Source organism: Chlorella variabilis (genome assembly GCF_000147415.1).
Source record: "Chlorella variabilis unplaced genomic scaffold CHLNCscaffold_15, whole genome shotgun sequence".
NCBI lineage: Eukaryota > Viridiplantae > Chlorophyta > Trebouxiophyceae > Chlorellales > Chlorellaceae > Chlorella > Chlorella variabilis.
The window spans coordinates 183,302-195,803 of NW_005435073.1; the positions used below are offsets into that span (position 1 = coordinate 183,302).

The 12,502-nt window shown below is 70.0% G+C and overlaps 2 protein-coding genes across 2 annotated transcripts in view; one reads left to right on the forward strand and one right to left on the reverse strand.

Annotated features, from left to right (window-relative positions):
* Window positions 1-2,680: 2,680 nt before the first annotated feature.
* Window positions 2,681-5,228, forward strand: CHLNCDRAFT_25289 (hypothetical protein; the record flags this gene model as incomplete). Its single annotated transcript, XM_005845896.1, has 10 exons — window positions 2,681-2,779; window positions 2,925-3,029; window positions 3,304-3,395; window positions 3,606-3,711; window positions 4,000-4,098; window positions 4,221-4,231; window positions 4,289-4,360; window positions 4,541-4,619; window positions 4,712-4,879; window positions 5,076-5,228. The coding sequence occupies 10 exons, from the start codon at window positions 2,681-2,683 to the stop codon at window positions 5,226-5,228; spliced, it is 984 nt and encodes a 327-aa protein (XP_005845958.1).
* Window positions 5,229-8,327: 3,099 nt separating this feature from the next.
* Window positions 8,328-12,502, reverse strand: part of CHLNCDRAFT_135962 (hypothetical protein) — a gene marked incomplete at both ends in the record, with an annotated part of 7,390 nt that continues 3,215 nt past the window's right edge. Inside the window, 5 exons of the mRNA XM_005846029.1 lie at window positions 8,328-8,907; window positions 9,137-9,253; window positions 9,453-9,543; window positions 9,737-10,005; window positions 10,209-12,454. Coding sequence (XP_005846091.1) covers window positions 8,328-8,907; window positions 9,137-9,253; window positions 9,453-9,543; window positions 9,737-10,005; window positions 10,209-12,454 — 3,303 coding nt within the window. The remainder of the gene's footprint in view (window positions 8,908-9,136; window positions 9,254-9,452; window positions 9,544-9,736; window positions 10,006-10,208; window positions 12,455-12,502) is intronic.

The window sequence follows — 12,502 nt, forward strand, 5'->3', positions numbered from 1 at the left end:
TGAGGGAAGATGCAGGCCCGGGCGAGCCCCAGGTGCGCGCCGGCAGTGCACCAGAGGCCGGCGCGTTGACCGCCACGCCCTGCAAGCGGCTCCCGCCGCCGGCCGGTGCCGCTCGTCCGCCGCCAGTACTGTGCCAGCACGGCAGAGTTTGCGCCGCCGCTCGCCACCGCTGCTTGCACACCAGCCTTGTGATTGCTGCTGACTGGCATGGCAACTGCAGCGCCGGGTGAGCGCTAGCGGATGTGGTGGTTGGCGGCCAGACGTGGAAACTGCGCGTACTGGTGTGCGCGTCTGCAGGGCGGCACGAGAAAGCTGCAGGCATCGAGTCCTCCGCCGCGGCCTCCGCCGCGCCCAAAGCCTCCGCCGCGCCCAAAGCCTCCCAGACCTCCCCCCAGGCCCAAGCCGCCGCGCCCTCCCTCCCCGCGGCCCCCGAAGCCACCGCCCCGGTGTGCATGCTGTCCTAGCCTTCCGTCAGGCAGGACAATGATGCTGCCTCCCTGCTGCCACTTGGGCCGATGTTGCTGGCTTGTCCATACACCTGTGCTTCTCATCCGCCGCCTTGCCCCTGCAGGCCCCGCCCTCCGAAACCGCCGCCGCCATCCCCCAAGCCGCCCCGCCCGCCGCCGTCGCCCCGCCCGCCCAAGCCGCCGCCGTCGCCAAAGCCGCCTGCCCCTCCTCCACCCTCGCCCAAGCCCCCGAAGCCGCCCTCCCCGCAGCCACCCTCGCCCAGCCCGCCGGCCCCGCCGCCGTCGCCGCCGCCAAGGCCCTCGCCGCCGCCGCCCTCGCCCCCTCCGCCCTGCTACATCGGCGGCTTCCAATATGACTCCTGCTACACCCGAACCGAGATGGGGGCCTCCTACCCGCTCACCGTCTACTACAAAACCCAGACCAAGACGACTTTCTACCCCTTTGGCTCGATCACCGCCACCGACACATACGTAGCCCTCAAGTGAGCCGCCAGCCGCCAGCCAGTAGCTTTCTAGTCGCTCGTCGGACTGGAGGTGGCAGGTGGAGTGGCACAGCCGCGAGGATGAAGGCCGGGCTGCGCAGCGGCGCAGGTCCGAGCACGCACATGTGCTGGCATCGCCGACCCGCGTGCCGCCGCCGCCGCCGCCGCTCTGCCCTTGCCGCCGCCACCGCCGCTCACCTCACCCCTCCCCTCATCACCTCCCACTGCCGCCGTGCCTGCAGGGGCACCAGCCCCGGCTGGATCTCCTGGTCTCAGCGCAACGACACGGGGGGCATGATCAAGTCACATGCCATCTTTGCATACCGCTCCGGTACCGCCACTGGCGCCAACACCACCAACGCCTACATGCCCTCGTGAGTCGCTCCTGCCAAGTTCCGGGCTGCCGCAGGGCCCTCGCCCTGCGGTGGTGTGTGCGTGCTGTGGGATGGCGTGGTGGGCGGGGGCCGACCCGCTGGCAGCCCAACACGCATGGCAACAGACGGGGGCGCAGCTTGCGGAAGCCCGTGCCGCCAGGCGCCTGCCGCCGAGCTGCCGCCCGCCTGCCCGTGCGGCGCGCCCACTCCCTTGCCGCCGCTTTCCTCCTTCTTTCCTCCTTTTCCTTGCAGCTACCAGCTGGCCAACTTCAACACCACCGCCTTCAACCTCTTCCCCAAGAACCTCAAGGTGGAGAAGCTTCCCAGCAACGAGCTCTTCCTGCAGTTCTCGCTGACCTGGCCACAGGAGGGCCAGACCAAGTAAGTGGCTGGTCCGGAGGGTGGCTGGAGGGCCGGCCGTGGTGACTCGCTGCCATTGAATTTACTCTGCTGGTTGAGCATGGGGTGGCAATGCCACTGGCGGCGGTACCTGCGATACTGCCTGCGCAGAGTGCGACTGTGAGCCAGCCAAGCCGGCCCACCCTCCAACCATTGGCAGGCAGATCGCCGACAAGCGCATGCGTGCAAGTGCATCCCCCGGTCCGACCGACCCGCCGCCGCCCGGCCCCGTGCAGGTGGCAGTGCTACGTGGCTGCCGGAGGGTACAGCGGGCCTGGGTATGGGCTGGCGGGGCTGGGCAAGCACTACAAGGTGCCGTACGCTCACTACCTGTACAAGAACGGTACCATCACCCCGCCGCCCTGATCCCGCCACCCGCCTGGTCCCGCCTGACTCCGTCCTGACCCGCCTGTCCGCTCACCCCAGCGCCGTGTGCCCGCCCTTTTGTTGCCCTCGCTCCCCCAGGGCAGGCTGCCGCCTCAGTCGTGTCCCGTCCGACCCCAGTTTTTTCTTTTCCTTAACTTGTGTTCATCTGATGTCCTCTCTTCCAACCGGCAAGCATGCCCCGCCTGCAGAGGGAGGGGGGCACGACGTGGCGCCCACCGCCGCGCCGCACACTGCCGTTTCCCATGGAACCGATGTGCGGTTATGTCGCATGCTCACTTCATCCCTCGGTTCCCTCCGTTCCTGCGGTTGCTCCAGCTCACTGTAAGTCAGAGCCGCTTCATGTTTGGCAGGCGCCACAGCTTCAGTAAGGCGGGCACTGTGAGGTGCCGCATGCGGCGGGCGGCGCCACCCACATCGGGCATGCTCCGGAGGCGCCGATCGCCGGCTCCCCAATCCATCCAAGCATGCCGCTTTCAATCTAGCAGCAGCTGCCGCTCTTCCAGCCCTCCCCGCCATTCTGCTCCACTCATCTCCCTCTGCCCGCCAGCCGCTGCGTCGCTGCACCGTCTCCATGGCGCAGGCGGCCCTGCCCAAGATGCCTCGCAGGCCCCTGGGCCAGACGGGGCTGGAGGTCTCGGTGCTGGGCTTTGGCGCTTCGCCGCTGGGAGGCGTCTTCCAGGCGAGCGCTGCCGACTTCGATGGCGCGGCGGGAATGCGCCAATGCAGCGTAACCGCAGGCTGCCTGGCCCGCTCTGCCGCCGCCCCGCCGCCGCCGCCCGCCACCTGCCGCCGCCCGCCACCTGCCGCCCCTGCAGGCCATTGACGAGGGCGAGGGCGTGGCTGCGGTCAAGGAGGCCTTTGACCTGGGCATCAACTTCTTCGACACCTCTCCCTTCTACGGAGACACCAAATCGGAGACGGTGGGTGCTGGGTGCATGCTGGGTGGGTGCTGGGCGCTGGCTGGGTGGGTGCTGGGTGGGCGCTAGGCGCTTGCCGGGCACGCCTGGCGCTGCGTTTGCAGCGCGGGCCGCCTGCGAGCTGCAGCCCGCAGCTCCCAGCCATGGCCTAGGCTCGCCGCGGGGCCGCCGGTGCGCCGGGGGGCAGCGCCCCGTGAAACACCGACGCCGGCCGGCGACCCACCCGTGCCGCCGTCCTGGTGCCGCGCCACGGCCGCTCTGGTGCCGCGCCACGCAGGTGCTGGGGCGTGGGCTGGCGCAGCTGCCGCGGGACCAGATCGTGGTGGCCACCAAGGTGGGCCGCTACGGCTCCGACACTTTTGACTTCAGGTGCGCTGCGCGGCAGCCTCAGGCCGCTCATGCTGCCAGCAGAGCTGCAGCCGCGTCTCCTCTGCCAACACTGCTACCGCCGCTCTGCGCTCGCAGCCCCCGGCCGTTGTCCCTTGCCGTGCCTGCGCTGCCCCCCACCCACGCCTTCCCGCCTGACTACCACCCGCTCTGTCGGCTGCGCCGCTTGCCCCTTCACCCCCTCCGCTGCAGCGCGCAGCGGGTGGCGGCCAGCGTGCGGGAGTCGCTGGCGCGGCTGCAGCTGGGGTACGTTGACCTCATACAGTGCCACGACATCGAGTTCACCCACCTGGATCAGGTGGGAGTGCAGGGTGCACGCATGTGCTGGGCAGGCCGGGGAGGGGGCAGGGAGGCGGAGGTGGGGGTGCAAGACGCACGCCTGTGCTGGGCAGGCCGGGGAGGGGAGGTGGCAGGGAGGCGGAGGAGGAGGCAGCCTGCCAGGCCCAGCCCCGCGCCTGCCCCAGCCTGCTGCTGAGTTGGTTGGGACGAAGAGGCACTGCTTGCATGGGCTGCGCCTGGAGCAGTTCAGCGCTGCGGCTCAGATCTCGGCGCGCTGCCGCCGCCCCGCCGCGCGCCGCGGCTGCAGATTGTGAGCGAGACGCTGCCGGCGCTACAGCGGCTGCGGGAGGAGGGCCTGGTGCGCCACATCGGCATCACCGGCCTGCCCCTCAAAATCTTCCAATTCGTGCTGGACAGGCGAGCCTGGCGGCTGGCTGGCTGATGGGATGGCTTGGTGGCTGCCTGGTTGACTGTTGGCTTAGCAGTGGGCTGGGTGCCTGTTTGGCTGTGATGTGTGGCGTGTGGCAGTTTGGGGGCAGGTGCCTCGCGGCCACCCTGCCAACGCCGCCCTCTGCATGTGCCGGGTGCCGCTGCAGGGCGCCGCCGGGGGCTGTGGACACAGCGCTGTCGTACTGCCACTACACGCTGAACGACCGCAGCCTGGCGGCGTGAGCAGGCGGGGCTGCCTGGGTGTCGGCGCTGCCATGCGGGGCCTGAGCTGCCTGCGGCCGCCTGTCGATGGCGGTGCATCGCTCCTGCTCTCGGGCTGTGCTTACCCCCGCTGCTTGTGTTCGCTGCTGCCTCACGGCTGATGCCTCCTGTGCGGTGCTGGCTGGCTGGGTGTGCAGGCTGCTGCCGTACCTGCAGGAGAAGCAAGTGGGCATCATCAACGCTAGCGTGCTTAGCATGGGGCTCTTAACCCACCAGGTGTGGCCCTGCGGCATGGCGTGGTATGCATCGAAACCCAGTCTGCCCATGCTTGTGCCGAGCGTCAAGCCACCGCCATGGTACCGCTGCAGGGACCGCCGTCCTGGCACCCGGCCCCGCAGCCGCTCCAGCAGGCGGCTGCTGCTGCTGCGGTGGCGGCGGCCGCCCACGGCGTCAGCTTGCCCAAGCTGGCGCTCATGGAGTGTGTGAAGGAGCCGGCCATCGCCTCCCACCTAGTAGGCTTCTGCACTCGGCATCAGGTGGGCCTGCGGCCAACGTGTGGTGGGGGTAAAGAGGTGGTGGTGGGAATTGTGTGTGTGGGTCGAAGTGTGGTGTATGGGTGCCTGGGGTCGGGGCTTGCGTGTGCCTTGCCCTTGGCGGGCAAAGCCCTGTTCAGCAGCGGCACATGCCTGGCCCGCGTGAACGCCCGCTGCCTCCCCGGTCCTTTTGCTGCAGGTGCGGGACAATGTGGAGGCGGTGCTGCAAGGCCTGGGCCTGCTGGCCTCGCCGCTACGGCAGCAGGAGGCGGCGGCGCTGGCAGACGTGCGGCGCATACTGGAGCCGGTGCAGGGGCTGACGTGGCCCTCGGGCCTGCCAGACAATAACTGATGAGCGCGATCCTGGCGGGCGCAGTTAGGAGATGGCTAGCAGTAGCGATACTGCAGAGCAGCTTCTGCCTGCCCCTGGCCCCCGCTGTCTCTCCGGCTGCGGCCAACTGCCCGTTTTCGCCACGCCCTGTTAGGAACTCAAGTTTGCTTACACCATCACCTGACGGCTGGAGCTGTGGGTAGCATGAACATATATGACATGAGACAACGAGGGCCTGTGAGTCACACTGGCGCAGTGGTGGGCGGGGCCCTGCTGGTGCAGCATCCGTGTAATCAGACCCAGGGATGAGGGTTGACCAGGGACAAAAAGGCCCATGCCACTGTAGCTAAGGCGAGGGGCGCGACGGAACAAAATATGCAGAAAGACAAAGGAATGTCCCTTGCCTGATTGCTACAAACCGAGAAGAAAAGAATGGAGTGCCCTGGCTCCGGCCATGCATGGTGGCAGGCATGGCCGGAGGCGCGAATGGCACACAGCACTTGGCAGGCCTTGCAGGGGTCTGGGAGGCTGGTGTCAGCATAGCGGCTGCTGCAAGGCCAGAATGGGGTGTCCAGCTAGGGAGACAGAGGCTGTAAACCATGCATTGCCTGGGGCAACCACCAAAATCTGCCACTGAGGCGCAAGCAGGCAGCGCACAAAAGACGAGGCAGGAACATGAACGAGCTGGCAATTCATCGTACATTGCGTGATGGACAGTACCCAAGTTTGGTGTTCACAATTAATGGACAGCGAACGGGTGGAGGTGCACATCGAGAGGGGTTGGTACAGCCGCCGCCAAACGGCGCAAACTCTGCTAGGCGCCCATTATGCTACGCCGCAGGCACACCCAGCGACCCGGCCTGGGCAGGGCAGTGCTTCTCCAGCTGGGCTCGCATGCGGCGGTTGTCCTCCTCTGCGGCAGCAGCGGGGTGGGGTTGTGAGGGCGATGTATGTGCGTGTGAGAGACAGGTCGAAAAAGGGGACAAGGCACAGGCGCCACTAGGTTGTGCTGCTGGGCTCACCCAGCTGCTGCAGGCGCTCGGCAAGGCGCTCGGGCGTGGCTCCAGCGGCCGCCTCGCTGCCGGCCTGCGCCTGGGCTCGCAACTGCCGCATCCGCTCCCGCTGCCGCTGGCGGTGCGCTGCCACAGACTGCAGGCAGGTGGGGAGGGCGGCCAGGTTGGCAGCCACAGCTGGCCAGGCAAGGCCAGAAAATAAGGCAAGCACTGCAGAAGCAGAAGCACCGGCCGAAAGGGAGGCCCTTTCCGCCGCGAGCTTGCCCAGCATGGTGCTACAGCGGGCGCAGGAGACGGCGCGTGCCTTGCGCGTGCACATGATGCGCTTGTAGCGGCTGGGGTCCTGCGCCGCCATCACCTCCAGCTCTGCATCGCTGAACTTCCGCCCCCGCCGCTGCCGCGCCCTGTCCGGCGGCGCGGCCGCCGCCCCGCTGCGCCCGGTGCTGTCGATGCGATCAAACCAGCGCTGGCTGCCGCCGCCGGCCAGGTGCGAGGCGGAGAACGTGGTGTCCTCTGCGCCGCTGGCGCTGCACGACAGCTGTGCCTCGGGGCTGTCGCAGGTTATGGGCACCGGAGGGCTGCTGCCGGAGGCGGCCGCCGCCTGGGCAAAGAGGAGGGACAGTTCGGACAGGGGCTGCACGCCGCCCGCCGCCTCCGGCGCATGCCCCGCTAGCTGCCCGCCGGCTTCCTGCTGCGCCCCCGGGTTGCAGGCCGCTGCCGCGGCGTGCGCCCAATGCTGAGGGGCGGCGCCGGCAGCGGCCAGCTCTGCCGCGCATTGCACTGCGTGCTCCCATCCTGGGGTGGCCGCTGCTGTTGCTTCTGCCATGAAAGGCGGTCCCGGATTGGGGACGGAGGCGGCCGCCAGGGCAGCCTGCTGCATCAGCAGCCCCTGTGCCTGGATCTGCCACAGCTGCTGCTGCAGCAGGCCCGGGGGGAGCGGCGGTGGCGCCGCGCCGCCCGCCGCCTGATTCAGCTGCTGCTGGTGGTGGCTGTGCTGCTGGCGGTGCTGCCAGTGCGCCAGCTGCTGCTCCAACTGCTGCAGCGAGGCAGCCGCTGCGGCAGCGGGGCAGCCCGCGTCCGCCACACGGACGTCGGCGACCACCGCCTCGGCTGGTGCTGGCCCTGCCGGCACCTGCAGGGAGGAACTGGCTGGCTCCATAAACGTGTTGCACAGCCGCTCCAGCTCATCCGCGCTGCTGCCGTCGTCCTGCGAGAGGCCGGGCCCAGGCACCAGCTCCAGCTGGTGGCGCTGCAAGCGGCGGCAGTGGGCCGCCGCCGCCGCCGCCGCCGCTGCACGGTGCTCCACCCCCACGCCCATCTGCTGCACCGCCTCCACTTTTGTCACTGCAAGCAGACGATAGCAGCGAATGGGGGATGTAAAGCCTTGTCCGCCGGGGAACAGGCAACAGTCAGCCGGAGCTGCCTTTTGGTGTCGCAGGCACCTCCAAACCCTCCCCCCCACCATAGTGCCGTGAACAAGCCAAATCCCTTGCATCCCGCTGCTGCAAGCGGCTGAGGAGGGCGCAGAGAACGGGGCGCGGGGTGCAGCCATTGACTCACGTCGGAACCTGCACTCCAGCGCGCCCTCACCTGCCTGCTCCGTCCCCTTCTCAGTGCAGTGCATGCCTGTTCAAGCTCCTCCCCCAACGGGGCCTCAAGCGTGTGCCGACTGGAGCACTCTCTTCGGGCTGCGGCTGCCTGGCTGGCGCACGGACAAACAGAGAACAAGGCCCACTGCCAGGCAACGGTACAGAGCTGTAGAATGCCGAAGGAGCGATCGAGAGACAGTCGTACCGGAGCCAGCTTAGAAGCAGGGCAAAGGCAAAAGGGTAGATGAGCTTGCTGGGAGCCATCGGCGGGTTATGCTGCACCAGCCACGAGCAGATGCGCAGGCAGGCAGGCAGGAAGTGGACGGGAGGCCGGCCAATAACGAGGTAAGGGCAAGCACTGAAGCTGCCCAAGAAGCCGCTGCTCGGAGTGCCCCCCCCCTTATGCACATGCAGCTCACTAACTGTAATTCCAGTGGAATTACACCAATGCTGCACGATGCATTCACTCCCCATGCACTACGGCGCACTGAGATGGGTGAGACGCTCGCAGTTGCGCCTCAGCACCGCGCCAGCACCGTGCACGCTCCGCCCGCCGTTGCTGACGCCAGCTGCCAGCCGCCCGCCCCTGCCTCCTCGCTGCCGCCGTCCGGCGCGGGGACGGCGCACAAGCTGGCCACCGGCCCGCTGCCGCAGCGGCAGCAGCCCTGCACGGCGCCGCTGTGGGCATCCCAAGCCAGCAGGTCACCACCCGACGTGCCCACCCAGCACCGCCCGCCTGCCAGCGCCACGCCGGTCGCCGCCGGCCGCCGCTCGGGCCGCTGGCGCTGCTGCGGCCGCCCGCCAGCCTGGGGTGGGGGCTGTGCCTCCAGGCGGCAGGCGCTGACCGACAGGCCGCTCCTGCTGAGCATGACAGCCCCCACTTGCTCCTCCCCGCTCTGCCGGTGCTGCATCATGCCAACAAACAGCTGGGTGCTGGTGCTGGTGCTGGGCCCAGCCGCGGCCGCCGGTGCTGGTGCTGCGCCGCCCCTCTCCACACGCTGCTTCAAAGGCGTGGCCAGGCCCGCCTGCTGCATGCTGATGGGGTGCAGGGAGCGCAGGCGGTAGGTGCCGCTCGCCCGGGCCACCAGCAGCTCGCAGCTGCGGGCAGGGGCAAGGGGGAGCAAGGGGCGCAGAGCAGCAGGGCAGGCCGGTCAGCAGGGTGTGTGAAGACAAAGCATCGGGGCAGACAACACAAGCCCATGAGGCTGTAGCCAGCCGGCTGTGAAGATCTGCGCCTTACTTGCAGGCACAGCAGCAGCAGCAGCGGCCATGAGGCGCATCAGCAGCAGCAGACCACGAGGGCTGCCACAGCAGGCTGCCGCCCCACCTGGCTACATCCCACAGCGCCACGCTGCCGCCGCTGCTGAGGCCCAGCAGCAGCTGGCGCCCCTGCTCGCGGCAGCGGTACAGCTGCAGCTGCAGCACGTCCTCAAACTGTACCGCCCTGCACGCGTGCCAGAATTGCGAGGGCACCAAGCCATGTCGGCCCGCTACTCGGCAAGCGCAGCAGGGCGTGCCACTGAACTGGCAGCAGCATCACGGGGCATGCTATCTGGGCAGCCCAAAGCGCAGGATGCACGGAGCACAGGCCACTGGCACAGAGGCGGGGAAGGCACCGGGCAGGCAGGGGCAGGCAGGCAGACCTGTAGGCTGCGGGCGGGAACCGGCAGGCCCAGGTGTAGGAGCGCCAGAGGGGGTCGAAATCGAGGCGCCGCACCTCGCCGCCGCCGTCGCCTGCGAGGAGGGCGCCACGCAGAGGAGGCCGGTCTTGGGTGCAAAAGGTGGAGGTGGAGCTGTTCGGTGCACACGGAGGCTGCTCCTGGACAGCGGGCTGCCAATACATGCGCTGCCAAAGTCACAACACGGCGGCGGCAGGGAGGGGCGCGGTGGGCACGGCGCCTGCGCCCTGCCAGGCTGGCGCACGCACCTGAGGCCAGCAGGCTGCGCCCGCCCGCCAGCAGCACGCAGGTCAGCGGGTGCGCGCTCTCCACAGCCAGCGGCGGCAGGGGCCGCCGGCCTGTCACAGGTGCACCCTGCGCCGGCGCCGCCGCCGCCACCTGCCGGGGGCCTGGCATGCCGGGGCCGGCGGCTCGGCTGGCGGCAGCGGGCAGCGGCAGGACCAGGATGGAGGGCTGGCTGGGGGGTGACTGGTCTGCTGGTTCCAGGGCAGCAGACAGGATGAGAAGCAGGCCGGCCCTGCACACACAGCAGCATCGGGGAGCTGTTTCAGAAGATGGTGGAAGGGGCAGCACAATGCCGTCCCCAAGCTGCAAAGGAGGCGCTTCGCTAGCCACTGGCAGCCGGTTGAAACCATGTGTTGCTGCCCAGCGCCGCTGCGCCTGCAAGCACGGCGCCGTTGCGCCTGCAAGCGTGGCGCAGCGGCCAGCACCACGCCTCACCTGTCTGTGCTGGCCAGCTGCAGGCAGTTGGGCGTGAGCTCCAGGCCCTCGGCCCACCGCGAGCGCTGTACCGCTACCGAGGCCACCACCTGCACCCCGCTGAAGGCAGCGCTGGTGCCTGCCTGGGCTGCAGCAGAGGAGGCGTCGGCGGCAGCAGCCGACCTCGGTCCCGCTGGTAACCGCAGCACCAGCACGTCTGTGGGCTCGCCGACAGGCGCGAAGCTGCCGAGAAGCAGCGCCAGGTGGCGCCCGTCGGCGCACGGTACCGCCTGCAGCACCGGCTGCGGCAGCAGCAGCTGCAGGCCTGCCGAGGCTGCTGTGCCGGCAGGTGTGGCTGCCTCGGCCCTCACGCTCGCTGGCTGCTGCTGCTGAGCTGGCGCTGCTGCCGGCCCGCACCCTGTCTGCTGCGGCTGGGCTGGGGCCGGGCCATCAGCAGGCAAGTCCATCTCTGCAGCTGGGTCGGAAGGCGTCTCAGCCACAAACAGCTGCCTGGCATCCTCAGCAGAGCCCGCATGCCGCTCCCCTTGCTGCGGCCTGCTGCCGGGGCTGCCAAAGAGCAGCGGCGTCTCAGCCACGCAGCTAAACTCGGGCAGGCGGCGCGGCACGGCCCCGGGCGCTGCGCTGCCGAGCGGACGCCCGGCGCTGGAGCGCGGCCGGCCGGCCGCAGCGGACGAGCACGGCGTGGCGGCGGTGGCGGCGGCAGCAACTCCAAAGCTCCAGGGTTCTCGTCGCCGGCCGCCGCTGCCCGCTGCCGCCGCCGCCGCCGCCGCTGCCGCCGCCGGCTGGTGCAGGGATGGGTCAGGCGATAGGTTATACAAGCAGTTTGGGGTGGGGGGCAGGCTCCAGCCCGTGCCCAGCAGGCCGCCAGTCCCCGTGGCTGCCGTCCCGGACGCCCTCCGCACACTGCGAGCCACGCTGCCAGGCGCCTGCTGCCCCAGCTGGCCATGTTGCCCCAGTTGAAGCGGCGGCTGCGGGGGTTGCTGCTGCTGCGGCGGCGGCGGCGGCTGCGGCGGCTGCGGCTGTGGCTGCGGCGGTGGGGGTTGCTGCTGCTGCTGCTGCTGCTGCTGCTGCTCAGCTGCCCGCTCCTCCAGCGGCTGTGCTGCAGGTGGGCACCCCATCATCAGTAGAGAAGCGAGCTCGACTGGTGGGCCTGCCCTGCTGCTGCCCCGCTGGCGCGCAGCCTGCTCCGCCCTCTGCGCTGCCGCCGCCTGCTCCGCCTGCCACTCTGCATGCTCCTGGGTGCCCCTGATCGGGCCCCAGTCGCGTGGCTGCTGCAGGGAGCCAAGCTGCGTGGTGAGGCTGGAAGGTGCGCAGAAGCTGGGCGGTACCGCCGCCGGGGATGGGTAGGCGGCAAAGCGGGTGGGGCGGTTGGGCTGGAATGCGGCCCTGCCACCATCGTCCTCCTCTTGCTGCTGCTGCTGCGGCGGCGGCGGCTGCTGCTGCTGCGGCGGCGGCGCGTTGTGCTGCAGCAGGCGCGTGAGCGGGTTGCTGTGAGGCTTCCACCTGCGCCCCCGCGGCTGCGCCGCAGGCCTCTCGGCAGCAGCGCTGGCTGGCTGCGGCAGCTGGGGCCGGCTGAAGGATGTGGGCGCCGCCGCAGCCCGCCCTGCCTGCCCTACCACTGGCGCCCGCAGGCCTGACAGCAAGCCGCCAGCTGACAGCGGCAGCCTGCCGCTGCCCACTGCGGGCTCTGCCCCAGCCGTGCCCTGCAGGCGCCGCCTGCGAGCCACTGCAGTGCCCGCTGTGCCCGCTGTGCCCGCATCAGACCCGGGGCGGCTGCTGCTGGGAGCGGTGGGGATGCCGCCGCTGCTGCCGCCGGTGGCGCTCGCAGAGCGCTGGCCGGTGCCGGCCGCAGAGGCGCCGCCGCCGCTGCCGCCCGCGTGCTGCCTTCCAGCCTGGCCCGGACCGGGCAGCATGCGCGCCGTCACCGGAGTGTGGCACTCTGCCCCTGCTGCTGCACCACCATCCTCCTCTGCCAATGCCCCGCAGTCGTCGGCGTGGCCTCCCGCACCTGCACCTGCTAGGGGCTGGCCTTCAGCTGGCTCCGCGGCCTGTGGTGGTGGCGGCCCCGTCCCGGGCGCTGCAGCAGCCGCTGTCGACCCTGCTGCCGCTGCTGCCGCTGCTGCTGCAGACCCTGCTGGTGCTGCTGCTGCTGCCGCTGCTGCCGCTGGCGGGGAAGGTTCCTCTTGCGCCGTCTCCTTGCGCTGCTCCCAGCGCCGCCGCTTGCTGGCCTCGTTGTTGCGCACCGTCTGCCGCCAGCCGGTGCCGCCCGCCGGCGGCGGCAGCGGCTGCCGCCC